This window comes from Cinclus cinclus, chromosome 5 (genome assembly GCF_963662255.1).
Source record: "Cinclus cinclus chromosome 5, bCinCin1.1, whole genome shotgun sequence".
Classification (NCBI taxonomy): domain Eukaryota; kingdom Metazoa; phylum Chordata; class Aves; order Passeriformes; family Cinclidae; genus Cinclus; species Cinclus cinclus.
In genome coordinates this window covers 18,119,252-18,146,726 of record NC_085050.1, presented here as the reverse complement: position 1 = coordinate 18,146,726, position 27,475 = coordinate 18,119,252, and the positions used below count along the sequence as shown (strand labels likewise).

Below are 27,475 nucleotides of genomic sequence, written 5' to 3'. Positions count from 1 at the left end.
TCCCAGCAGTCTGGAGATGAAAGAACTTAATTTTTTAATATATATGTATTTTTTTTCTAGGGCTGGGCACTATCCACTGACATTTCAACATCTGTAAAAAATGAAATACTCTTCATCAAGTTACCTTTCACCTCTGCAACAAGCATCTGTCAGAATTAGTGTAACTTGTGTTATACTGAAAGCCTTGCAGAAGAAAAGAGTTCCATGGATAAATGACAGATGAGTTCAAGATACATAACAGGAACACCACCAAGTTATCACAGATACAACTAATAGCAATACAGAATACAAGCTTCAGATGAGCAAGGTCCAGCTACAGAGAAATGTTGCCACTGCACCTGCTTTCATTCATACTCCTCTTTCCATTGCACACAACTGGTCTTTAGTAGATTCACTGGGTTCAGCCATACCTGGTAATCCATCATACTGAAGCTCGGGAAAAAGTCCAGAATACGAGACTCAAAGAAGTATGGAAATATCCAGAACATGGGCATCTCTTTGTTGTCATGACCTAGTAATTAAAAGACTTTGGTGTACAGAGGAGAAAAGCAGTACATGCAGCATGAGACATTCACAGTGAATATTCCAGATATACAAACATGGATATGTACATTATGTTGGGTAGAAGAACTAGTTCTCTAAGGTGACAGAAAGTTTTGGCATATTTTACATGTGGATATGTAAGTGCCATGTAACTAAATTCTGGACATTCGCTTAGGTTGCTAAAAAAGAGTACTTGTTTAATAGCTTACTTTTCTTTACCTTTAAAAGTCCATTTTAGTTGCAAAGTAGCTTTGAAAAAAAATTGGCAAGTTTTTAAGAGAGACATCGAAAATTGGGCATTACTGAACTAAAATTATCACGAGAGTAAATTAGATATATGGTAGTTCATCTTTAGAAATTATGAGTGCTCACATTCACCTGAGTAACAAGAATCACAGTCTTATAAATAGGTACTTTTTCCTTAAAGTGATGTTACAGCATGAGCCACCCATCTGGCTGTAATACATACCTTCTTTTTCTGTGTCCCTCCACACTGACATCAGTTTTTTAAAACTAGAAGCCAGTGCTTCCACTAAACCTCCAAATGGGGGATCAGTTACCATAATGACTCTTTCACCATTCTCTTCACACAAGAATTTCCTGCAAGTTTCATGGGCAGCCTGTAAGAAACAGAGGTTAATTTCCAGAAATAACAGCTCAAGAACTGTAAACATACTGTCTCTGGCAATAAACCACTCACTGTAGAAGTTTCAACTTTGAAGATGGAGCTATTTTCCGCTCTTGTGGAGGTGAATTTTCTCTTGAGTAGCATTAAAAAACCCCACAAAAAACACACGTGGATTTGAAGGACTGAAAACAAGTGCCTTCTTCAGCTAACATATAAAAACATTACTGAAAATCAAAGAATGAGACTGCTTCCTTTCCAGTAGCTCTCTTCCACTCAATACAAAGTTGACTATTAAATTTATGCTAACTAATGCTGCATACACACCTCAATTGGTGCTTTTATTAAAATGCTCTTAACTAATTCATGTTTTCCCATGATGTTTTCTACTAGACTAGTCATGAGTTTCTTACAAAATTTTCCACCAACAACATCCTCTTTTTTACAGAAGCACTCAATAAATATTTGGCCTTACCTCTCCACCAAAAAAATGATGATTGAACATGTTGTAGTGGCAGAATTCATCCTCTGTGTAAAATTGTGAATACCTGTAAAATAAGTTTTAATAGTAGTAGAAAAATATAAATATCTTTTTGTCTATCCTAAGGGGTAATGAGAGTGAAAACAAACGTCAAGAAAAAACATAATCTTTGGGTTCTGATTACTGACAACACATAATCAATACTGAGAAATTATTAAGTATACTTACTTTTCTCATCAACTGGATGTCATTTATATATGTGTACAGGAACAAAGATGCAGAGACAAGTAAGGGAAAACAACCACCAATTTATCTCTTAAAGCAGTAAGAATACACATCTTTGTATATGTTCTTCAGATCCATAAACATCTGTTAAAACCTACCTGAAATCAATATCTAGCAGAAGGCTTCTAACATTGAATTCTTCTTTTTCTGATGCTTTGGACTGGATCATTTCATGAAGCCTGAAGTATAATTGGAACAAAGAAATTTAACACACAATCACCAACTTCAGAAATGATCTTGCAAGACAAGAATGTCTGGTACTTTATACTAAACTAAACCAAACAGAGGAAACAGAGTAGTCTAAACTTGGGTGTTTCCATTTGGCCCGCACTCAAAGTGAGAAAAATAGCTTAGTTTTAAAAGATGAGAAGTCAGTGGAGCCTACTGGATCACCTCACACAAAATAAAGCAGAAGGTAAGAAACTCAATGTCACCTCCATATGTACCAAAGAGATCTGAAGTGTGCATGCATGTTAATTGCAGCGCTGTCACAGTCTTCTCTGGTATCTTGTAAGTTCAAAGCTAGACTTCACTAGATGCTTGGATAATCCCAACCAATTAAAGCATAGTGAATCTCTTTTTATGGGAAGATCATTGACTATGTAATAATTAGTAAGCTGTACAGTTTTGATAGAGAAATATTATTTGAAAGTATAACAATTCTCATTGATGTACCTGGGTGTTCCAACAGAGAGCACTCGTCTGAATCCTAAATCTATAAGGAGATTCAGTAGGAACTTGCAACTTCTGTCTGCAAATAAATACTGTGCATTTGTTTTTTTATTCTCCAGTGGATATAGAAGTTGACTTGGACTTTTCAGCTGGACAGTTGTGATATTACACAGGAACTGGTGACCTGAGTGATTTTCCCATTCTGCTGGCAATAGCAACTGCTGGCATTCCTGGCAAAACCTCCTCTTTGATAATGGCAACAGAACAAAATTCTTGTACCTTTAAATACAAAAGACGATAGGGAACAAAATTTGAAAAAAGCCTCTATCAAAGATAAGAAGGGGAGCTATGGAGGGTTGTTTTTATATTTTAGGAGTTCAGACATTTAAACAGACAATGCAGTTTACATAGCTCTCATAACTCCGTGAGAATAAAGTATTACTTATAAAAAAAGAAATATTCAAAGGACACTTTGAAATGCATAAAATATTGTCACCAAATATACTGGGAATCCCCATAAAATAACTGGATTATAGAGTGAAGACTCCATCAACTATCAGCAAACATCTGTATGTTCATACACAAAATTCAGGCATCACTTGTTACTATGTTACCTTTGCTTCCTTTCACAATGTTAAGCCGGTTACTTTTGCAGTCTAAATTCAGGAATAAGGTTTTTTTTTAACAGAAATTGCTACTGACCTCTCCTAAGTACATTATGAGTACTAACATAAGAATGACTATACATACCAAAAAAACCCCAACCCTCAACCCCCCCCCCCCAAAATTCCTGGGTTGAAAATAGTGCTCTAGTTAAATGTTTCATGCTATTTCCTTTCCATTGCTGTATAACAGTTATTTGTCCAAATTCCTCTTTTCATATTTTAAAGAATCCCGAAATGTTATCTCTACATTCAGAGTACCGAAGCCTGTACTACTACACCTTCACTGAAGAAGATACACATTAAAAATACCTGTCCACGTTCTGTCTGTGTGTAAAAGAAGGCTGATGATTTCTATTATATTCTTCACGTGCTGCAAGCCTAGTTTCTGATACCTGCAAAATTTGAGTATATGAAAAGTTACAAAACTAACAGCAACTGCTGTGTGTTGTACATCAAATCTCAACATGAAAAAAGGGTGCATCAAATGTCTCATGCTTTAGCTACTTTGTAAGGGGAAAAAAAATCCCATTTGGTGTTTCAAAAGAACAAATACATCTGCAGCAAAGGGACACACTGCAAAACAACACAAGCCTCTCACTGTGAATTTACACTGCGCATTTCGTTCTCCTATCACATGTAGGACTCAGAGAAAATCTCAAAAGGTGATTATGAGGAAGATAGAAGGAGCCATCCCTTCTATTAACATGTGCCAGTAGGTGTGTTCCCTCTGAAGAACTATGATCTGATCCTAAAAACTGATGACAGTAGAGATGTTGCCCAAATCTTTTGTGTGAAATAATTTTAAAAGCATGACAGCTCCTTGTTACGATCTGCACCTGATTCTTTAACATTTCAATTTCTCACACTCTTCTCTGAATTTTATACTTTTTTCCCACAAAACATACTCATGGTTTCACAACAAAGTTTCAAGACATGTGGTCAAAACCTATGGAACTGTTTTGCCTAAAGGAGGAGACAATAAAATTCAATACAAGAAAAGACATCATAATATAAGTCATATTCAGAATGAACGACAAAGAGGAATTGTTGCAGATATTCTAAGACTACTAAGCATCATTCCAAGCCCCACCTTAGCATTTTGTATACCACACTGTTGTTTGTGTCCAATACATTTTCTCTATCTTAATTAGGGGAAACAAGGGCATCTTGGGATCAGAAGCACCCAATTTTGTTCAACATTTCATAGCATTGACCAACTTCCCATATGTTTTGGCAACAGAATAATAAATGCCAGGTTTGATCAAAATGTACACAGCCTTCATTACAAGCTATACTTGAAACCTGTTCTCCTGAATGAAATAAGTGCTCAGCTAAATATCAGCTATTACACAAAGTTTAGAAAAGAGCACTTGCCAAAGATTCCCACGATAAAATACACTTTTAAAATTGCTAAATAGAGTGAAAAAATGACCAGTGTTGCATAAAACCAGACAATGATTTGGGTTGGAAGGGATTTTTGAAGATCATCCCGTTCCAGCCCTCCTGCCATGGGGAGGGGCACCTCCCATTAAACCAAATTGCTCAGAACACCATTCAGCTTGGCCTTGAACACTTCCAGGGATGGGGCATCCACAGCTTCTTTGGGCAACTTTTCCAGTGCCTCACCACCCTCACAGAAAATAATTTCTTCCTAGTATCTCACCTAAACCCGTCCTCTTGATGCTTAAAGTCATCACCTCTTGTCCTTCCACTACATGCCCTTGCAAAAAGTCCCTCTCCAGATTTCTTAGAGACTCCCTTCAGGTAGTGGGAGGCTGCTGAAAGGTCTCCCCGCTGCCTTCTGCATGCTGAATAACCCAAACTCTCCTCGTCTTTCCTCACAGGAGAGGTGCTGCAGACCTTTGATCATCTTCGTAGCCCTGAGTCTTGAGCACAGCCTTAAGCAGGTCTCTCTTACCTTCTCATCTTCCCACTGAAAAAAGTTACAATCCTTTCTATCCCTACAAGCCGAACAAGCATAGAATCTTCTTCCTTCCTCTCTTCCTTGGCTGGTCTTCACAAACAGAAGTGCAGGACCTAGGGACAAACGCGAGGACACGATAACACAGGGACCACCTGCAGACCCGTTTCACTGCTCGGCGGCAAGAGCCGAGCTTCCAGAACAAGGCCTTCGCAAAGGCTGCTGCAGAACGGCCCGCGCAGGGAGCACAGCGGGAGCCGAGCACAGGGACGCTCGGGAGATGTTCCCCGGGCCCGTCTCACCGTGAGGGCAGCTGGGCGCGCCGGGCGCCGGCCCGAGCAGGGCGAACGCCGCGGACCCCGGCCGCTCCGGGCCCGCCGCCGCCATGGCACCGCCTCCTTCCCGACGGGCACCGCGCGGCGCGGGCGGACGGCGCCCCCCAGCGGCACGCGGCCCCTCCCGCCGGGACAGCGCCGCTCGCTCCTTCACAAAGAGCTCGGCCGGAACAACCGCGGCCAAGGTACACGGGCACTTCCCTCCCTTCGGAACCGCACCGCGTTTCACACCTAAGCCTTAAGCATCGCACGTTGTTGAGGTTGCTGACACACTACATCAATATTTACGTCCACTCAAAATTATATAAAATACAAGCACTTTATTATTTCTGAGTTCAACAATATTGCTTAGAATTACAAAACACAGCATTATCTGAAATACTGAAGGTTTCATAAAAGCAGCAATCTTTCTCCCCTTCCCAGTCGTGTCAGAAAAATTATTAAAATAAAAATATTTACCACATTACATAAGTCACAGACCTAGAAACATTACTGTCAACTCCTAAACCAGGTAACTTAAACATAAATGCAAATGGCGATTGGCAGGTGAGCACAACATTATTCAGGGCATGAAAGTAATCCTCTGTGCTGTAGGTATTCCAGGCTTTTTCTTTTTTTTTTTCCAGTCAAAAAAACCGGCCAACCAAACAAAGTATATTTAGCTAGAAATTTAGGAGGCAGACAGGTTTTGTGTTGAACACATTAGTGCCTCCGTCATTAGCAGAAGAACCACTCTGGTGACAAGTGATGAACACATTGCTAAAATAATGGCAAAACAAACCTGTAACAACATGGTGCAACTTAATTCCTTCACTGTGATTAATCTCCAAAGAAATATCACAGGTTTACATAGATGTGCTTAAATATACACATAACTAAACACTACAGTGCAATTCCAACCTCTGAAACACACACTCAGTGTATTTTGTCGCAGTAGAAACTGTGCGTATTTACTTGGGTTGAATTTTGCTGTAATACAACTATTTCACTATTTTTGGTCCTCGCGTGCAAAAAAGCCTACCTGGAGCATTTTTTCCTCCTTCTCCCTTTCTTTAACTTGTTTTTCAAGGACAGATTGATTTAGTTTAAGTGCATGACTTTTCAAGTAACTAGTCTACAAAAATCTATAACCAGTTTAAAATAACAAAGAAATTCCAAGGAAAAGCATTTTCATAATCAAATGTTCATTCTGAACATTTTTTAAAGGTCATATAAAAAGAAACTGATAGTGTATAGATTCTCATATTTATATTAAACAAAAATTTCCTATTGTATTCAAAATTACTTTCTCAGCATATGCAAACTGTCTTCCCTTATTCAGAATACATTAATTTAGCCTATAAAAATACAGTATGGACAAATTCTTTTCATTCCCTGACATAAGAATTCACAATTTTGACACAAAAATTGTAAACTTTTATTACATTCAAAATACATTTCTTGAGTCTTTAGAGTTTAAATTCTGAGGTGTTGGCAGTCAGAGCTCTTGGTGTACAGCAGGACATTATTGCAGAGCCTTTACACAGAAGTAGCTTTCTAAAGTTAAGAGAAACTTACTCTTCCCACGTATTTTTGTTGCTACCAGGAGGAAAAGAAAGGCTTCCTGCTATGAAAGGTCTGTGTGAATGCATTACTCAGATGAACAATTCGGCCCTGACTTCCGGTGCTACTTCGCTCTACAATCACACGTGGCATCTGAACAAGCTGAATGGGACTCTTTTCATCCTTTAATGCCTGAGTAAGGTTTAGTATCTAAAAAGAGCAAAAGCAGGTTAGGTTAGGGTGCACAAATAAAACTGTGGCTAACATGCTTATCATTTTAGATGCCACTCTACCATCAATTCTGTAGAGAATTGTACTGCTGAATAAATTTGTTTCAAAAGATAGCTATTGCAAGTAGAAATATTTCATTTCTTTGGTAACAGTATTACATCCTACTGCTGTCTACCCTTCCATTCTTTTCCTGACTGTTTCATGCAGTCCTCTCCAAATTTTCAGAAAATTCAAAGTGAAAAATCTAAGAGCATTTTAAATTTAGCACATCTCTTGAAAGCACTGCACCTCTAGTGAAAAAATCCCCTATAAAAAAGCCATCACCATGATTTAACATAGGACATACCAGCAGTTTAGCTACAAATTATTTTCTTATCAGACTATATGAAGCCATATAATAAGCTCATACCAAACCCAATGCTAAGACCCAAATTTGGCCCTCAGCTCCCAGGAGTCTTTTATCTTTCTTCCAAAACTGCAGTGCTCATGGACTGCCCTCATAATTTACTCCATGTTCAATGTTATCCTGCTGAAAACTGAGGCAAGTATTCAATTTAGCTCTAGTGACACATTGCCATTATCCTGAATATCAAGCCCTTTTTCCCCAACACAATGCCCCTTTCTTCCGTGTAAGACTGATCCTCTGCTTATTCTGCTCTTTCATAGCTAAAGAACCCTGACAAAATCTTTTGCATTATTTACTGCAATTTGGTTCTGCCAGCAACTCCTCTTGACATTTACATTCTCAAAGTTCTAAGGCAACTCTTTGTAGATGTGTTACCCGTTCCTTAGACTCTACATTCTTGAGAGAACTGTTTCTTTTGGGATTGAAACCCTTCCCAATTTTTTCCCCTACACTTCACAGAAATAGGTTTCTAACTATGCTTGGTATCTTAGTTTTAACGACCTTGAGTCTTCCATGCAAGGTATGTTTCCCTACAGTTTTTTTATTTAGATTCTTCATTTTCTAATTATTAAATTCTCATTTTTAAGGATGCATTTAGATGTTTTGGATATACTGCAAATTCATTCCAACTGAATGACTCCCTTAGCATGTGATCTAGATAGCCGAGTCTTCTATAATCCCCTCAAAACATACTTTGGTTATACCAAAAATGAGTTTAAAAACCAGTGCAAAAAGGCCTTGTTTGCCAAGATATTTCAAATTGCATCCAAGGATTAGTTGTCACCTGCATTTCTTCCATGCCTGAAAACATGACATTTGCCATGGTGAACCACACTTGTATATAGGTAGAGAGAGTTTGGGGTTTTTTTTAACCTAAAACAAATCTCTGCTAAAATCCACCTGAGGGACAGTGTGTGAAGAAAGGGTCCAGATGCAGCCTTTATAATGGAAAATTAATTTTGACAACTTCAGCTACCTCACTCCTAATTATATCAATCATGTTTTTCCTCAAGCGTTTTGTTAAATAACAGATTCCTTGTAGCCAATTATCTCATCAGAAAAAAATCTACTTAATCCAGTTTAGGATGCATGAGTACTTCATGAACCCACCTTCCAGTGACTACACAAACTTCTCAGAAGAGTTATTTCAGAAACAACTCCCCTATAATTCAATTTATTAAATAAGGTTTGCTGTCTTTTAGCTACCACATGAAAGATGTTAACTGGGATTATGTTTGAGTAAGCAGAGCTGCAGTCTTGTGCAAGGTACATTTTGATATAAGAAATTCTAGAGAGAAAACACTGAATGAAGACACTACAAATTGTCGGGGTTAGAACGGTCCATGTTGAATTTATGAACACAAGGACAAAGTTTCAATAAATTCAGGGCAAATGGGACTATTAATTTGCCTTGACCAATTCCCTTATACTTGCAGAAATCACTATTTTATGCCTTCAATGAACTAAATTTGTTCTTAGCTAAAGCTTTTTCTCTAGTATTTCACACCAGTCATAAATTGTAAAATAGGAGGAAGATGGAAAAACCCTCTCCTCTCATACTTCAGTGTTTTTTTTTAAAAATACAAAAACACCCAGAAAATAAAACAAGCCCATCACTTGACTATTATCAAATTTCTAACCTGAAAATGGCTAGACTGTTATGACATATGGTTTCAACATTTGATAGGATGAAGAAATTTTATTACCTAATATTGCTTTCAACAATCAAGTCAACCCTCTAAAATAAAGTCACATTAATTTTAATAACATAATAAAATCAGATACCAATTTTCCATCCAAATGTATTACTCCCTTTAATTTTTAATGGTATATTCTTAGCAGGTACTTTAAGTCCTCCCTATCACCCACAAATCAATAAAAGAGTTAAAATAAAAGCATTTTCTGTAAAAATAAAGAAAAATCAGGGTACACTTTCTGCTGTTTCACCTATCCACAAATGAGAACAAGCTCTAGAAAGGAATTTAGTCTTCTCAGATGAATATACCTTCAAAATTTCATTCAGTGTAATAGGAGTTAGTTTTTGTAGCTCTGAAGAAAGCACTGATGATAAATTAAATACATAAATAAAATTGTAAAAAAGCAGTCTTACCTGCCCCCTCATAACAGACATCTGGTTTTCAAAAGTAGCCTTATCAAATCCTTTGTCAGTCTTTATTAAGAAAACAAACAGTTCATAGTAAATAACCCATTTATTTTTAGCTATATATTCAGCATGTAAATTCATCAATATCATAATATGCATATTCATATTTGCTCACACTATAATAATTTATGAAAGCTTTAAATAGAGTGCTAGTATGAATCACAAAAAGGTCTATTTATTGCTTTAAGTTTACATATGTGAAAATGAAGACTGTTCCACTCAACAAAATAAATCAGTGGATACCACTTTTGGGCACTGGTAAACACCAATAGGTGTTAGATAGCAGGCTTAATATTATCACACAATGTTATACTGTTCTGTCATGGTAACTCCAGCAGAAAAATACTTCCTCCTTTAGATTTAATAGTAGCCAACTAACAAACCCAGAGACATTTTGAACACAAATGAGCTGAGGATGCAAATATATCAAAAATGTGTTTCAGGATCTAGTTTTGACATTACAGCTGCATTTTCATTAACAGTTTAAAATTACCAATTCTTTCAGTCCTTAATTGGATTATTTCACTTGAACATCTGACACAAATATTTACAAAATGTTTTAGAGAAGGACATTCTTTACTTGTCAATACTGCAGACAGTTTCAGTATCTTTAAAGTGAGTTTGACTTTCAATATGATCGAGATTTCAGCAGCAGCTTAGCACAATATATGCATGTAAAATTAAGTATTTGAAAGGTAAGGAGGTATTTTAAGTTACATTAAATACATTATTTCCTCAGGCTGCTACAGTTTAAGTGTATACACACCACATAGGTAGGTTAAATGCAGTTTTTACATAGATCTGTGCTCTAAGAGTAAACTAGCTTTAATTGATTATGTGAAACTTAGATATGGAATAGGTAACTTATGTTTCTAGATGAGCTAATTACTATCAATTAACCACATCAGTGACAGTTTCCTTAGAATTACATAAACCCTTTTGACCATGCCAAGGCTAAACATAAAATAGCACCGTATCTTGGCATTCAGAAGTTAGATGGTTATTCTTTTTATGAATCTAACTGTCCCATTACAAGTATCAGCTGCTTCAGTAATAGTCAATTCAAAGAAACCTTTGATTCACCTTGAACAGCTCATAAAGGTCCTCACAAAGGTCCTGTACAAAGTTCATATCAGAAAGACGAGGAAGAACTAGATCTCTGGTCTCCTGAGAGAAAGGAACTTTTGCTTGAGGAAGCCAAGCCCAGTGGAAGGGATCTAATATAGAAAAACAGTGCACTTAATGATAAACAAGCAAAAATGAAATTCTGAGTCGAGTACTCTACTACCTGCTGCAAGCTCTCAGTAACACCCCTCTTCCCCCAACATTTACCTCACACATCCCTTTTGGCTACAGTTCCCAGAGCAGCTTTACAACTGCTAAGCCATGTTTTCAAACAATGAAATATATTAAGCAATAAATATTCAGTTAAAGCAGTAAGTAAAAAAAGGTAGATCAATTAAACACTACAAACAACAGTCAAGGCCTTCCCCTAGCTTGGTAAGGCAGTTTCATTTGGAGTAAAATAATAGCTACAATCAAATAGCAATCTTTCAGGTATTTGACTCATATGGAAGAATTAACAAAAAAGTTACAATTTTCAAAATATTTCAATTTTTTAAAATGCCTTCTAAGAATGTTGAAAGAAAAACATTCATAGCTTTTTATGCCACTGCTATTAGACAACTTTTATCAACTTATATTGCAAAAGCAATTAATGTTACCAGATGTTAAACAAGACACCAAACTATTAGTTGCAGGATCTGAGAAAAGTCACTAGCAGCAGGTCACCCCCTAAACTTCCTCACAATGCCCTCAGCCCTTTCAGTCTGACAGTCCAGCCAGTTTTCCATCGTTCACAGTCTGAAGTTCATATCTCACATTTTCCCACAACAATACTATGACAGAGCATGTAGAAGTCCTTATCAAAGTCAAGAAAAAAAAAATCAGTATTCACTGCCCTCCCCTTAGCCACTGAAGCAGTCATCATTAAAAGCTGCTTAGTTATCAAGCAGTTTGTCCTTGGTAAATCCATGCTGGCTTCTCCATCACCTTCTTGCTCTTCATGTGCCTGAACACAGCTTTCAGGAGGATTCATTCCACAGTCTCACATGAAGACTGAGGCAGCCTCTCACATTACTACACTCTTGAAAGAGTGACGAGAAAACTGCATTACAAACAGCATCAGCCAGCTCCCCCTCTTTCCACTGCATCCCATCTACTCCTATGAACTTCTGTGTGACCATTTTCCTTAAGTACTCCCTTTCTTCTGATCTGGGGATTCTTTCCCAGGGGCCCTACTCTTATGAGCTTTGAGATCCAAAAGACAGAGAGCAAACCGTACAAGAAAACAGCGGCAAAGTCAGCATTGAGTAATTTATTCTTTCTTAAGCCTTTATGTCTTTGCTGCACTTTTCTTCAGTCCCACTCTCATTTCTAATTTACTCAACCCTTTCTTGTTGCTCTTCATGTCCTCTGCCAGCTGTACTCCAACTAAGCTTCAACTTTCCAAACTCCATTCTTGCACTTTTGGAAAAATTCTCTATTTTTTCAGGGAAATCTCTATATATTTTCTTTTTTAAAAAAATGTACTTAAATTTTTCATCCCAATTCAGTTAGGATTTCTCTGCTCACCCATGCTGGACCAACTTCCTGTCTTTTGCAAATGCTGCTCTCTGGCTTTAAGAAGGTTATCCTCAATGACCAAGCAGCTCTAGTCATCAAAACCATGCTCTAGGGGGTAAGAGACTGGAATTTGTAGAAATTATGCTACAAATTTACTTTTGCAAAGCTATCACACACCTGTCCATCTGCAAAAGAATTCTAAAGGAACATGCAAATTTATCCTTTTTGATGCTGAAGTAAAGATGGCATAAAATAAGCAATAATTGCTGTGTGTTTAGAATAGCTACAGAAGTGACTTTAGCCAAGAGATATGTAGGACAGCATCTATTTAGTATCAAGACAGAGACTGCACAGAGCTCTGGGTGGAGTACTTAACCAGCCTTAACCCTACTAACCACAGTACTTAACCAGCATAACTAGCCCACACTTAACTGCCAGAATTACCTGACTGGATAATAGCCCACAGAAGTCAATGCAAGCCCTGTTGGGTGCTTCCCTCCTAATGATAAGTAGTCAGAAACAGGGTCAGAAACCATCTCATTTTAACAGTAGTAGTATTTTCAAGCTGATGGAAAATTGACTAACTAAACACTAACTTCTACAAACAAGAAAAAACAACCTGCCTACTTGTCCACCTACAAAAGTACACTTCATTTTGAAATAGAAATTTGGCCAACAGAGGGACAATTTGCAGATCCTTGCAATCAAGTTTTTTTCCACTATGTTTTTTAGGAAAACATATTTGAGAAACATGTTGCCAAATTCTTCCAATTCCACCACTATATACAGTACTATGTTTATGAGCGCCCATGTATTGATGCTGTTTAAAACTAAAAAATATGAACAAGAACCAAATCACATATTCCATTGCAAAAATGGCATTTGTTGCTAACTTCCTGACAAAAAGTACATTATTTAAAAATTCAATATATAGCTACAGTGCTGATTTCTTAGTTTCTTACTACCACAACAAAAATAAAAAAAACATTTCTTTGGAAGTTACATTCCCAAAAGGAAAATGATTGAAGAATGAAGTACTTACATGCCCTCCACTCATCAGGATGCTTAAAAGGAAATGCTAAACCATTGTCAATTGCAGCAATTTTAATAGATTCTTTAGTTAAAGTCCATTGGCTGTCCTACAGAAGGAATATTCAAAAAGTAAGTGATACTTACGTGTTTACACAAACAGCAAAATACATTAAAAACATTAAATAATATACTTTGTAGCTTCACTGGTTAAATTCAACTTAAACAATATAAAGGAGTATCCAAATAAACTCCACCATGTATGATTTATTACTCTACCACCATTAAAGAGCAGCCCTGTCCCAAACACAAGATAAGCAGAGCACAAAGGGATGAAGAAATGTGCCTGAGCAACAGTGGACATTGTTACTGTTATTATAGCCCAAGCTAGCAGAGCAAAAATACAGAACAATAAATAATTTCTAGCACTATTCTACCTAGTCTTATCAAAATAGCTTTTCCACTCCTTTTGCCTACAATAATTTGTAGTTATTATATTTCATGAGACCATGCACCAGGATTAAGAATATGCCCTTAATCTCCAGCAAGACCAAGTTACAACACCAAACAATTCAAAGAATATAAGTTTCAGAGTACAATTCTCTTACCTTATCAGACAGATGAAGTCCATCATCTTGTTTTTCGTACCTGACTAACCAGTTGTCATTACCTCTGTCTTTAAACAGGAAAATGCATGTCACAACATGTCATCGATAAAGAAATAATCATCTAGAGTGACATACAACAATATTGTAAACTGACACTCTACCTGTGGAATTAGGCAAAACTGTTGAAAAAGGCTTTTTCCCATCACATATGGTTTAGTTTTACTGAAATGTACATGCAACCAATTCAGTGGAAAGACCAAATTTACCATGTGTTCTTAGCTGTGTATTACCTATAGGCTCCCCAGCTGGCCGAATATGCAGCAAAATATCAAGAAGGCCAAAAGAAACCATATTCATACATTTTATGCAGAAAGATCGGTTGCTATGTGCGTTTTTCCTGAGGAAAAAATCTGTCAGACACAAATGACAATTTTTAAGCTTATTTTAATGCTGAAGAGGAAATGGAGAAGGCCTCCAAAGTTATTGATGTGACCTTTGACTACACATGGAGAAAACAGACTCTACAAAGATGGAGAAGGGGCAAAACTGAACAGAAAGGCAGGAAACTGAAAACGTCTGCACTGTTCAGACAAAACTGAGAGATTAAATGCTCTGAGAAGGTCTTTCAAGACAGACAACGACTGCATGTATTTGTAGAACCTTCTGTCATTTTAAAGGTCCTCCCTTAAGTTTAATCATCAGATTTTCATGTTCTATTATGATTAGATGCATTAGATGAAGGTAAAATCATCCATGTAATGAGGTTTTGCTTTTGAGTATTTGCCTCACAACTTTAAGAATTTCAAACAACACTAACTCTTTGGAAACATTGAGGCTCATTTGATAAAGCTGACAAACCATAGCAACATAGCAAACAAGTATTATGTTCTTATGAAACTTTTTTCTAGTTTGTTTCTAAAAACAGAATTTGAGAAAAGGAAAATGAGTTTGACCTGGCATGTCTGAAGAAAAGCAAAGACATCCACCTCTGCCAGAACAGCAAAGTAGAAATTTTAAACATAAACCTGCCTTTGGATTCCTCAAGAAGTAATTCACCTGCACAGAAGAAACACAGCTTCTGCGTGATAAAACAAGAGTGCAGGAGAACTGACAGGTAAATATTGCACTAGTACCTCAGTGCCTACACAATGAACATGAATCATTGTAAGCTAGTGTAAAACTGTGGTGTTATCAGCTCCAGTTTAGAATAAATGGAATTGTAGTCACAGCTTTTCTTAGGGATCCTGAAACCTCACCATGCTTTATCCTAATTGGGGGAAACAGTCAATAGCCTATGCACAGAATTAAAGCACAATGAAAGCCTTTGTTCTTGATTTCTCACATTGCTCAAAAATAGTGAGCAACAACCAAAGAGTTGTTTGGACTGTCTTCCTACTGCAATATTTAATGTATTAACCCAAAGTAATTTTTTTAAAATTTCAAATGCATCTTTATGGCCTTCAATTGTAAAAAGAGCATCTGAAATGCATAAAAAGACTTAAGCACCAGCTTTCAGGCAGCATTGACTTCTGCCTCACAAAAATGGACAGATACTAAGAGATACTAACAAATACCTGTATTTCTGATGACATAATCCAAGACAACCAATCTTTCAAACTGTGACTGAAATTCTTTCCTTGTGTTCTCAGGTAAAGGATCAGCTTCAAACTTCCTGAGCCAGTAGTCAGCTTCCTTATATCCTTCAACAAACAGCTGGAAGGAGCCAACCTGAAATATTAAGAAACTGCAGGCATTAGGAAAATGCACATGGGTAGATCACATAAGTAATCTCAATATTAACAGAAAAATTCATTACATACTTTCAAAGTTCAGAGCACAGGAAGTATGACACTAAAAAAAAATAAATTAAGTAATAAATACATTTCTCTTTCATTGCTATATTCTTAGAAAAGGTAAGAGTTAAATCATGTGAGGGTGGGTTTCTGGGGATGGTGGTGGTTTTTGAAAAAATATTTGTTTAAAAATATTTGTTTTGAAAAATATTTTTGTAAACTTAAGTTTACCAGGAATAAAATATAGGCAGGCAGCTCAGTAAATGAACAGTTAGTATTACAAGAAATATATGAAACAGAGAGAAAGAAGTAACACCTGTTCTCTTTTTTCATTGGAAACACTTGTTTCAATAATTCAGAGAACACCGACTAAGATTTACAATAGAAAAATCTTCCCCTCTGAAAAGCCTTAAAACCTCACTGATAAGAACAGCAGCATTAACCATTTTCAAGACAGATACTCTTTGCAAAAAATAACTGAAATACATTTCCCAAAAGAGTCTAAGGAAGAACATGAGAGTTGGCATAGGCTCCATGTGTAAGTGAAAGGTGATCAAGATTGCAATTCAAGAGCTTATATTTGAGAACTAAAACGCAGATAGATAAACACACAGCATGTGGAATAACCATGCCCAAACAAACTTGCACAATCCATGTCACATGGATCTAAACTGCTGGGAACTGACACAAATGGATTAGCCACACTGTACGTAACCTGTGTTTCAAAATCTTAGGATTAGAACACTGTAGTGATATTCTGGGGTACAGTAAGGCTCATTAGGCAAGAAAGATGTGAGGTTTTTAGTCAGTGTAGTCTGCACATAAGACAAAAGGGAGGTAGGAAGAACACAACAGCAGGGTACCCAAAAGAATAAAAACAATAGAAGAAAAAAAAAAAACACAAAAAACATTTAAAATTACATTAACTCCAGGGGAAAAACAGACTGACAATATAAAAACATATTATAAAAAACTTAAAGGACAGGTACTAAGCAATCAATAAATAGAGCAAAAGTGAGACGTACAACAATAAATATGTCACTACTCCAACAGAAAACAGGACTGTTAACTGAAACAAAAACAAAAAGTGAGAAGATTATTAAAACAGTTCAAAAGAAGGAATGATGCAAGAGTGGACACATCTTGAAAAAGTTGTATCAAATTTCAGACAGTTTTCAACAAGCAGCATTTATTTCTTCTATCATTGTAGTTACTTATGAGTGCCCTTTTTTAAAAGAAGTTTCATGTAAGAATCAGGAAGTGCACAAATTATTTATTTTTTATCTTACCTTAGGAGGTAGTCCAATTCGGTTAAATTTTTTAGCAACTTTTGGCACTTTCTCTAAAGCATATTTTTTTCCTCTTGACTTAGCACGATCTATTGCACTGTAATTAAAGGTCTCACTGACAAGCCAGACAACCTTAAAATATGAAAGTTAAACACAGCTCAGAATTCCTCATTATTTCAATTGTAAATTTACAGTTAATGTTATGCTCACTGATAAAAAAAATTTCAAAAACTAAGCAAGCATCAGGCATTTTCAACAGATAAATTTTATATGAAAAGGTGAACATACTCTGGTGAATATTTTACATATCCCAAACAAAAGCGGGAATTTTATATGCTGATTTTTGCAATTTGCATCTCATCAAAACATGAAGCACAAAAGGTATCAGAAAATGCTAGAAAGTGGTTCCAAAGAAGATATTTAATTCAGATTTCAACATTATCCATTAAATCAAAAATCAGTCACTTTTTCTACATCAAACCACTGTGTCTTTGTACTTGAAATAGTTTATAAATTACTTATTTATAACATATGATATACAAGGCCATATACACCACCACAGTTCAGAGACTGACAAATATGTTGGCTTTTTTATTTTTTTTTATTTAGTAATTTATGTGTTTTAACTTTTACCTTAGTTTTAGGTACGACTCCAAGCCCCAGCTTCTCATCCACAAGATAGGCACCAGCTTCAGAGAGATATCCCTGATTTGGAACGAGGCAGCCTCTGCCAAAGCAGCAAGGACAGCAAACTTTGTGAAAATATTTGGTCCATTTTGGATTTAGATGTCCATAAGGCTCTTCAGATTTTGGTTTGAACACTCCAATAATTTTCTAAGGTAAATAATATAAAATTAAAATATGAGGTCTTTGAGTTGCAAAGTATTAGTTTAAAAATTAGTTATTTGAAAATATTGGTTAAATTCTACCCAGTTCATTTTACAGTTGATCTTTTTAGATGATGAAATGATAAAACTAACAAAATTGAATTCCAAATGAGTTTGTCATTAAGTGCTTCTTTAGGATTAGTACAAATTTAAATTCAAAAGAGCACTTCATAAGAGAAAATCCAAATCAACATTTACTTTTTCAAAACTTTTTGTCAAAATTCAAAAGCACTGAATTTTATATATATATATATATATATGTATATATGAAGTTCTTAAAAAATGAGGTTTTAAACTTAGCTTTAAAAACAATTTTCAGCCCACCAACAACTCACTGACCAGCTACTTCAGAGATGTAATGGCTCCAGGAAAATGACAAATATATAGAACACTAAAAATCAACTGACTTATTTTCTTTTAAATCTATTTTTCTCATTACCCTGAGTTTGAATGGATCAAAATGGCTATCAGCCATCATTTACACTACATTTACATAGTAAATCTTAAAATTAGTCAGAGCCCTGTGTCCAATTTTGGACACTATGCTTCAAGAAATCTGTTAACAAACTGAAGAAAGATGAAAAAAGAGAATAAGCACAAAATATGTGAATAATGAAAGACAGTAGGAACAGTAAATGCTTAAACTAAGAGAAAAGGCAACACAATGAACAACCCCAAAAATGACAGGATTAAAGCCCAGGAGATAAGATGCAAAAAAGAAATCCTTTAGAAACTTAAGGGCATCTCAAGACTAGAACAGATGGCCAGGTTCTGCAGTCTCCAAAACAGGGTGGAACTAACAACAGGTTAATTAGATATTCCTCAAGAATAATGTTAAAATTATGCTGGCTCCACAGCACAAGCATTTAATTGGAAGTTTCTCAAAGTGTCTTCTACATAGGGTTCTGTATTTACCTTGGGGTTATCACCACATTAAAATATATAACCTTTCAATTGATGTGATAAACTTGGGCCTAGAGCATAAAGGTCACATAATGACTCTTCTGCAGCTCAGGTGGAGTGCTATAGAAATGTTCCATCTTCATCCCTTCTCACTGGACAGTGGCAAGTAAATCAAATTCTTTCTGATAAATACTTAAGGACAACTGTTTAAGAAGCATTTTCACATATTTGTACTTCACTAAATCCTTATAAAAAAGTGAGTATCTCAATAAGCTAAACGCTGCCTGTTGTTGCACCGACACTCAAAGCTGATTCACACTCAGGTCATGAACACGTTGGCTGGCAGTCAGAAACTAGCAGTATTCTTCAGTAGCAGCTGATTCAGCTGGATTAGGGAGAGGATCTGACCAGCTGGCTTAGCTTCTAGAGATTTTTCAACCAACTTTTCCAAGACAATCTTGCTTTGTCCAAGATTGCCCAAGACTAAGTAACTATAGAAAACTTAATTCAATCAGTTTATAAACAGATACACGAGACACCAGGCATTAGTAGCATCATCTGCCTCATACACATATTTTGATTAATTCCCATTAACTACAAGGAAAAGAGTTACAAAATACCATTATTTGCACACATACTAGAAAATTAGTGTCCTGTCAACAGAGTCAGGAAACAAATTGACAAGAATTCTCTTGGGTTTGATATGCTGTTATCTGTGATTCTAAGGTTGCATTCAAAACCTTGAATGCAAAACTGCACAGAGGAAATTCAACTTAGACCTACACAAATGCAACAAATATTTTATGCAATGTGAGAAGCCAGCATGTTTTTTGAATACCTAACTATTTATTATTGTTTTTATTTTTAATTCACAGTATTGGGTATACTACTATAGTCAAAATCCTAGTGTTAGGTTTAGAATAGTTTAAAAATTATTTAATTTTTTCCTATTGAATCACATGTATCTACCTGCTTACAGCAAAGCCAGCAGCTTTGCATTTCTTGGAATTGTTGTGGTGTATTTAGAAGTACATGCCTAACCTTTAATTATCTCTTCTGAATCACTCTCTGGCTAATACTTCCTACTAAGTGCTCATTTAAAATAGGAGCTTAGCTCATTCTATTACCAGCCTGGACTGTATTGTGCTATACAGTCAAATCTAGATATGGTTTTCAAGGTTTTTCTGAAGTTAGAACCTTGCTAAGCTTTGCAGAGCCACTGCTGTTGACAATCAGAGTAGAACCAAAAAGTTCAATCAAACAAGCTACCAAACAAGTTTTTCAAGAACAAGCTACTTAAGCTAGTCTTTATTTTGCCAGTCTAAATGAACTTATAGACTGACTATGAACATTAGCAATTAGTTGAAACTGTCAGGAACATATTGCAGAACAATTTGTAACAGACACAATGTCTTTTATTTATTGCTTACACAATGAACAATAAATGCAGAAATATTCAAGCCTTCTGTAATAGTACTGCTTAAGTACTGAACTCCATTTCACTATACAACTATATAATTTTTGTCAAGAAATGCAAAGAGCTAATTTTAATTATGCAATTTGAAGTTTATCTTTCTGACAGAACCAATCAGCACAAAAGGTGGCCTAATGGAAACAGCTTATTTTATCTGTAATTTGGTATTCATTTTGGACAAACACTTCAGAAGGTGACCAGTAAAAACGCTTAGCACATCTTTAATGAGCTCCTTCCCAGTATAAGAAAGAGGAGATTACTCAAGAGGAATAGGAAAAAGCAAGTGACAGAACCGGTCTGAAGTGGAATGATGCAATACTCAAACAGGATCTGAAATCCATTCTACACATGAAAGTTGCACTATTGACAAAATGAAGTTTTATCAGACCTTTAATATGGATAGCAAATACAGATAAGCTCTAGAACAAAAGCAAAGAATAAAAGCAAAATTTAAAGTCTTCTAAGCACTTGGTATTTTTATTCTCACAGTCCCGTATCCCAAATACTTTGATATTTTGCAATGAATTTTTTTAACCATGTAAAATAAACAGTCTCCTTTTCTCAATCTTTGTTTCTTCTAAATACTTATATTCAAATCAATGACCTGTGTAAGGGAGGAGGGCAAGTCACTACTAGAAACTTAACTAGGAGCAAAAACAACACAGCAAAAGAAAACCAATAAGAAAATCACCACATGAGAAACAAGGAATAACACGGCCCATCCAAAATACTGTGGTCAAGTTTATATAAAAATGATGTATAAATACTCTCACCGTAGCCAGGGCTGTGGTATGATTTATTTTCACTAATGACTTCTCTACTAAGTTTCTAATAATAAAAAAATCTTGATTGCACAGCATTAAGAAAAACTCAAAAAACTTAATCAGTTGTAAAGTATTTTTAGCATGACACTCTAGAATATTCTTTAGACACATCATGCACAGAAATTTTGAAAAAATATTGATGCAAACCAGTATTTGACAACTTACATTTTTTTCTATTGCATACTACATAAGATATAAACCTACTTTAAGATACTACTTTAAAAAGAGCATAACGTTTGAATAGGTGTATGTATATAAGCACACAACCAGAAAATCTACAGATCTAAGCTACTAAAAAAAGAGAGTGACCTGAAGCAGGAACTCTGAAGAAGTTTTTATATTTACATCAGTGCATGTGATAGCAAAAATCCCACAAAGCCATTACAGAAAAATGTTGTTTTTTTTCCCTTCAGTTTTCAAAAAGAGAGAGACCGTCCTTTTTATTTTCTCCACCAGAATGAAGGGGATCATTACTAACAAATGTTCCTGGAACACAGGCATATGAACTGCAATTTACAGAAGATTTTGAAGGCGTGGTCCTGCCACTTTCCATAAAAAATATATTTTAAATAGACATAGTTATTTATATTAAAGTCAGGTAGCTACTCTAAAAAAAAAAATCACTTATTCAATAAAGTGTAAAAGCTATCACCGGAAAATTGTCATTATAACAAACAAAAACCTATGAAAATTAACTGGCAAAGCAGGAATATATTTTCTAATGACCAAAATATGACTAAAAGCGAAACAAAAAACTTAATACCTCCTAGATGAAAGGAAAATTACTGTTATGGGAACAACAAAAATCTTGAACATGCTCTGAAAACCTCGACATTCAAAGTGTTCCAACTTCCATTTCCAGCACAACTGATATCTTCAGGATTAATGAACACCTACATCTATCTAAGAGCTAAAAAATTGTGATTGAGCTTAAAATAAAATCAGATGTGACAAATTAACAGAAGTTGAGCCGTTGGAGGTCTTATTTTGTGAAACAGGTCAGTAGTAAAGTATTTCTATTTTAAAGAAAACATTGTGGAAGTATGTCTGAGACATCATCTCCTCTTACAAAATAATGCTAACCACATGTTGCTTTTCAAGAGAGAGATTCAGCTAACTACTACTTCTGTGTCTCAAAGTAACCTTAGGACACCTCACTGATGATCACTACTCAAGGTACCATTTACCAACTAGAAGGGAAAACCAAATCTTACACAAGAAAAAACCGAATCTTCCAGCTAAGATTCAGCAGACAACTACAAGTTAAAAGGTAGATTTAATGGCATCACTCTTGTTGCCCATCTACCAATCACATATGAGAAAGCAGACATGACCTAAATAAAAGGCTATCTAAGAAGAGAAAAAAAATATAGGAGGCTTAAAGGAAGTTAAACCATATTGAAATCAGGAGCTCAGATGGGCAAAAATCAATTAAGACACGCAGAGAACAAGATTCTGCACAAAGGAATTCCTGAACTGTTTTCAGATGTCAGAGGTCCTTTTATTCTCTCCATATTTCTTTGGTGCAGATGATTAAAAACAAGATAAAACTGCAGCGGAAATAGCAGTTACTGTGCCTTAGCTTATGCAGCAAGGCATAATTAGAAGTCTAAGTATTACTTGCTTTGATTTTTCCCAAATAAATTTTGGCATACAATAAATTATTAAATAACTTATTTAAATTAATTTGCATATAGATAGAATTTCTGACTTTCCATTTTCAGCTTGCTGCTGATGGTGTATCTGCCTTCGCAGTAACATGCTCACCCCTTTTGGATCCTTAGCAAAGTAACTCCCACTGGATCCTTGAGAGATTCTTTCTGGAAAAACTCCACATTCTATAGCTTGTTCTGTTCTCAGAATAATTTCTCCGAATTCTGGATCATCTAAAAATATATTCATATCTGCAGTATGTCCTGAAAAACAAGGAAACAATCACTCTTAAGTGCAATTTTTACTACAAATTAAGCATAAGTAACACACTGATAAACCAGCAGCCTTCCCTGCTGACGCCCATCCAACAGCAGGCTTAAAAACCTGGTTCATTTAATTAGTGAAAGTTTTTCTACTGATTTATCCATGTCTAACCAACTTTGTTTCACTAAATCAGCCGAATCTGCAAATTTGAGACTGCCACTACTAAGTGTCTACAATTTTCAAGAATTTATCTTTTTAATATTATTTACAAAACAAGTATAAGGAAAAGTTCAAAGTCAGAACTGTAAAAAAAAAAAAAGCATGAAAAATTTACATATTATTTTTGTGTCCTGCCCACTTCTCACTATTAGAATAGCATTGTACCTTTCCTTTAAGAGCTTGGCTAAGGTGTTTATTATCTGCTAAAAGGCAAGGAAGTTAATCCACTGAATAATCTGCTACATGTAGCACTCACAAGGGGCACCAGCACAGCAGCGACCTATGGCACCCGGCAGCATTGCAGCCTTGAAACACTGTAAGCAACTCGTAGCATTTCTTTACCTGCCAACTGATCAGGTCTGTGCAGACATCAGGGCAAACTCCAGGACTCTATGCAAACGTTTAGAAACACGAGTGGAAAGAAAAGTGCCAGGATACTACTGACCTTTCAATTTTTTCAATACTTATTCACAAGTTTTGATACTGTAGATTATTATACCATCCTCAAAGGCTAGGGTTGTTTCACATGTTCACTAAGTGTAATCTAATGGGCCCCTACATTAGGGCTTGATTCTGCATTAACAAACAGCTACATTATTCTAAATTAAACATTTACAAATAAAGTCGCTTTCTTCCAATTTCAGCAATTGAAGAATTTAGCATACACTAAACTAAAAAACACCTTTTAATTTTTTTTTCCACCTCAGGACAGTTTTTGAAGCTATTTAGAACATTAGCCCTTGCTTGTATGTACCACTTAAAACAGTAACATGGACTCCCAACAAAAACAGTCAAAAAGAAGCATTAAAAATTAGGAAAATCTTAGTATAAGTTAGCAACTAAGAGGAGAAACCTAAAAGCTAATAGCAGATCATTCTTAAGAATCAACAGCTACAGCCCATTGGATCAGAATCTATTATAACCATCTGGCCAATACTGCTGTGATAAACTACACTTTAGAGCAGGACAACAAGAGAGAGGAGAGAGGTTCAAAGGTTTTCCTGTCCCGAGGTATTTGAGTTGGGGAAATTGACCAAAAAACCTACAATAAACTTACTTTAATGGAAAAAGTCACTTTGAATCAGTGGCTCTTATTTCAGTCAAGCCTCGACTATCTCCACACATCTATATGACATCACACAGCTGAACTCCGACTACTACATATTGTTGTCAGTGAAAGCAAAATCAGGGTTGTGCATTACACTGTTACAAATGAAGAGCAACACCCATGCTAAATCATTCTTCACAGTTATATTCCAGATGAAGAAAAGCTACAGATTAACTTTGTATCACATGGATTGCAGTTGACTGTGTGGAAGACTCAGAGGTCAGTTTTTAATTTTTGTGCATTTATTCTAGAATCTAGAGCCATTAAGTAGTCTCAATTCTGAGGAAATTCTTCAACCATGTCTTTTCTAACAGAAAAGATAACTTCTAAAAAAATATTAAAAGAACAGCAACAAAAAAACCCATTACACTGCAGGCTGAAAGAAGAAGAGATAATTTTTGAAAGCATGATACAACAGTGATGTGGCTGTACAAAAACATTTACAAGGAAACTAGTTGTTTTAAGGAGTTTATCAATCCTCTCCATATGAAAATAAACCATATTAATTGAAGATAGTATTGTGCTAGGGTTTGGGGGGGGTTTAGTTAGTGTCTATTTTAAAAATTGTTTTAATCAAATTTTCCACTGAGAAAGCATGTTATGCCACAACTTATTCCAAGTACAGTCTCTAAACTTACAATTATAACTAATTAAGGTTTCTGTTGCAATTACTCTTCTCATTAAACTCCCACTAAGGAGACAGAGCTCACACACACACAGTCGAACTACCAAGCTTGAGAACTTTTTTCACATTAATTTGGATAAGGCCCAAGTTTGTGAAGTTGCTATACTGGAATGATGAAGACTTGCCAAAGAACATACAAATACTATCATCCATGTATGCACCTCAACCTGTTCTTCCATCAAGTTAGCATGACATGAGCTAAGCTAAACTAACAGACTTTGCAAGAGTAACATGTATGAACTTCTTCACACTAAGCTAGAGTTACACTTTTTAAACATTAACATGATTAAAAGTAGCCCCTTTAACCAATTCCATAATCTCCTATTCTGACCATAGCTCCATTAGGGAAACACTCTGTGTTGCAATAACATACACGAATAACATCTGGTGCATGTTGGTTCCAGCTGACATGTGAAACAATCTGCACCTTCAAGGGTTACACATACGGAAAAGGTAAGAACAAGGAAACAAAGGATGAGCTGGTGTAATCAGTATCAGTTCTGAGATTTTCTTACACACTTTTGGGGCAGATTCCAAGTAGTACTCTGCATTCACCATCCTAATTGCATCATTGGTGCAAGACCCACGTCTCTTGCCTCCACTTTGAAGCATCAACTTTTTTTTTTTAAAGTTTCTAGAAACATTTTGCTAGAAGCACTATCTCCTTAACAGACCTTAAGTCTTGTAGGAAAAAGACAGGAAAACTCTTAACATTTTAATGGCATGTTTACATTACAGGTATGGACTACACTCCAGACCAATGCTTAAAAGATGAGATTTTCCTGTCTATGGCTAAACAAAAAGTTCTCTGTAGTTACTAAATTGGAATTATTAGCACAACTTATTTTGTTAAACTTCATGGGGGGGGTTGTTTGGATTTTTAAGTACTCTATTGTTGCAAAAGAAACAGTGTTGCCAGTCTCTGGCAAGAAATCCTATACTATAATTACAATAGCAAAAACAAAGAAGTGAGAGAACTCCATGTATTTCTGTCAGCAAACTCATCCTAGAAATATACTTGTATAGAAACTTGCACAGAATCAGAAAGTTTGAAAGTCTAAAGAAAAGAAAGTGAGCAATAAATATCATGTAATTTATCATTTTGTCAGTATATTTAGAATTCGATAATGGGCACATTTATGTCTCTTTTCACATTAATAACTAAGTTCTTGCATTTCTGGACTTTTACGTTGTGTTTCTCTCTTCGAGAGCAGATTTGAAAATATGAAAAGAAGATGAATTGTTATGAAAACCAAAAATATGACAGTAGAGCCCACATCTAAAACTCTTAAAGCATGTGATGGTACAAAGTGAGCATGTGATTAAAACAAAGAACAAATACAGGCTTATTTCTCTTTTTTTCAAGATGGAACGATAGGGGGTCACAAAAAAGTAGTTAGTGGGATAGGCAAGTCAAACTGAAAACTTGACCTTTCTCCAAGTGCTCAGGAAGCAGCAGCAGCAGTTCCACCACAAAACAGTCTTTAAAACACGCAAAGCCACAAGTTTCAAACAACACGAGAGAAACAAACAATACAAGGCCCAACAAAGCTGCAGACAGAGAGCAGGGAGAAGCGACAGTGGAAACACTCACGCAGATGCAAACGAATTCGTGCAGCCCTGCACACAGGGACGAAGCAGTCGAACTTCTATCCGTTTGCAGCATCTTCCCCTCACTATCAGTCAGCAAGTCGTACGTCGAGAGAGGCCAACACACCTCCGCCGCTCACCGATGCCATGCCATCGGACACGGCACACCGAGCGTACGTCAGTCCCGACAGGTATTTTTGTAGCCTGCTGGCTGGACAGGGCCAGGCAGGGGCTGCCGCTGCCTCTGCCCCCCGGACCCGCGGGCCGCCCTCCCCACGCACAGCGCTGCCGCTTCCCGCCCCGTACCTGCGGCGGCGCGGCGCTCCTTGTCCCAAGCGGCGCCCGCTCGCCGCCCGCGGCCGCTACCCGAGGCCCGCAGGAGAGGCTCGTCCTCTCCATCCCCCTCGGGCCCAGAGTCCTCCGAGTCTTCCGAGTCCTCCACCTCCTCGAGCCCCGGCTCCCCACACTGCCGCACGGCCCCGCCGGGGACGGCTCTCGCACTCTGCGGCCCTCGCAGGGACAACTCGGTCTGAGGCGGCGACGGCGGCGGCTCCACGAGGAGCAGCAGCCGCTCGTCAGGCTCCTCCGCACCCGGCTCCGCCATGGGCGGCCGGAGCCGGGGCCGAGCAGCGGCGGGAGGAGGCGGCGGCGCGG

General features: G+C 36.7%; 2 protein-coding genes across 4 annotated transcripts in view; both read right to left on the bottom strand.

Annotated features, from left to right (window-relative positions):
• The window catches only part of ZCCHC4 (zinc finger CCHC-type containing 4), a 10,343-nt gene extending 4,764 nt beyond the window's left edge, over positions 1-5,579 (bottom strand). The window contains 10 exon segments of the mRNA XM_062492693.1: positions 411-511; positions 1,013-1,163; positions 1,644-1,716; positions 2,033-2,113; positions 2,610-2,885; positions 3,581-3,663; positions 5,190-5,323; positions 5,326-5,356; positions 5,359-5,448; positions 5,451-5,579. Of these exon segments, the coding sequence (XP_062348677.1) occupies positions 411-511; positions 1,013-1,163; positions 1,644-1,716; positions 2,033-2,113; positions 2,610-2,885; positions 3,581-3,663; positions 5,190-5,323; positions 5,326-5,356; positions 5,359-5,448; positions 5,451-5,579 (1,149 nt within the window).
• PI4K2B (phosphatidylinositol 4-kinase type 2 beta) lies at positions 5,269-27,475 on the bottom strand. 3 transcript variants are annotated; one of them, XM_062492695.1, is made up of 11 exons: positions 27,128-27,475; positions 23,070-23,227; positions 17,848-18,048; positions 17,215-17,346; positions 15,707-15,860; positions 14,133-14,200; positions 13,538-13,634; positions 10,954-11,087; positions 9,817-9,876; positions 7,085-7,279; positions 5,269-5,308 (listed from the first exon to the last, which is right to left on the bottom strand). In XM_062492695.1, exons 1-10 carry the CDS (start codon positions 27,423-27,425, stop codon positions 7,106-7,108), a joined length of 1,476 nt encoding a protein of 491 aa, XP_062348679.1. In that variant the 5' UTR covers positions 27,426-27,475; the 3' UTR covers positions 5,269-5,308; positions 7,085-7,105. The 3 variants fall into 3 exon arrangements, with proteins under 3 accessions (XP_062348679.1, XP_062348678.1, XP_062348680.1); XM_062492694.1 differs by lacking the exon at positions 5,269-5,308 and having other exon boundaries at positions 5,849-7,279; XM_062492696.1 differs by lacking the exon at positions 5,269-5,308 and having other exon boundaries at positions 5,849-7,279; positions 23,070-23,218; positions 27,128-27,301.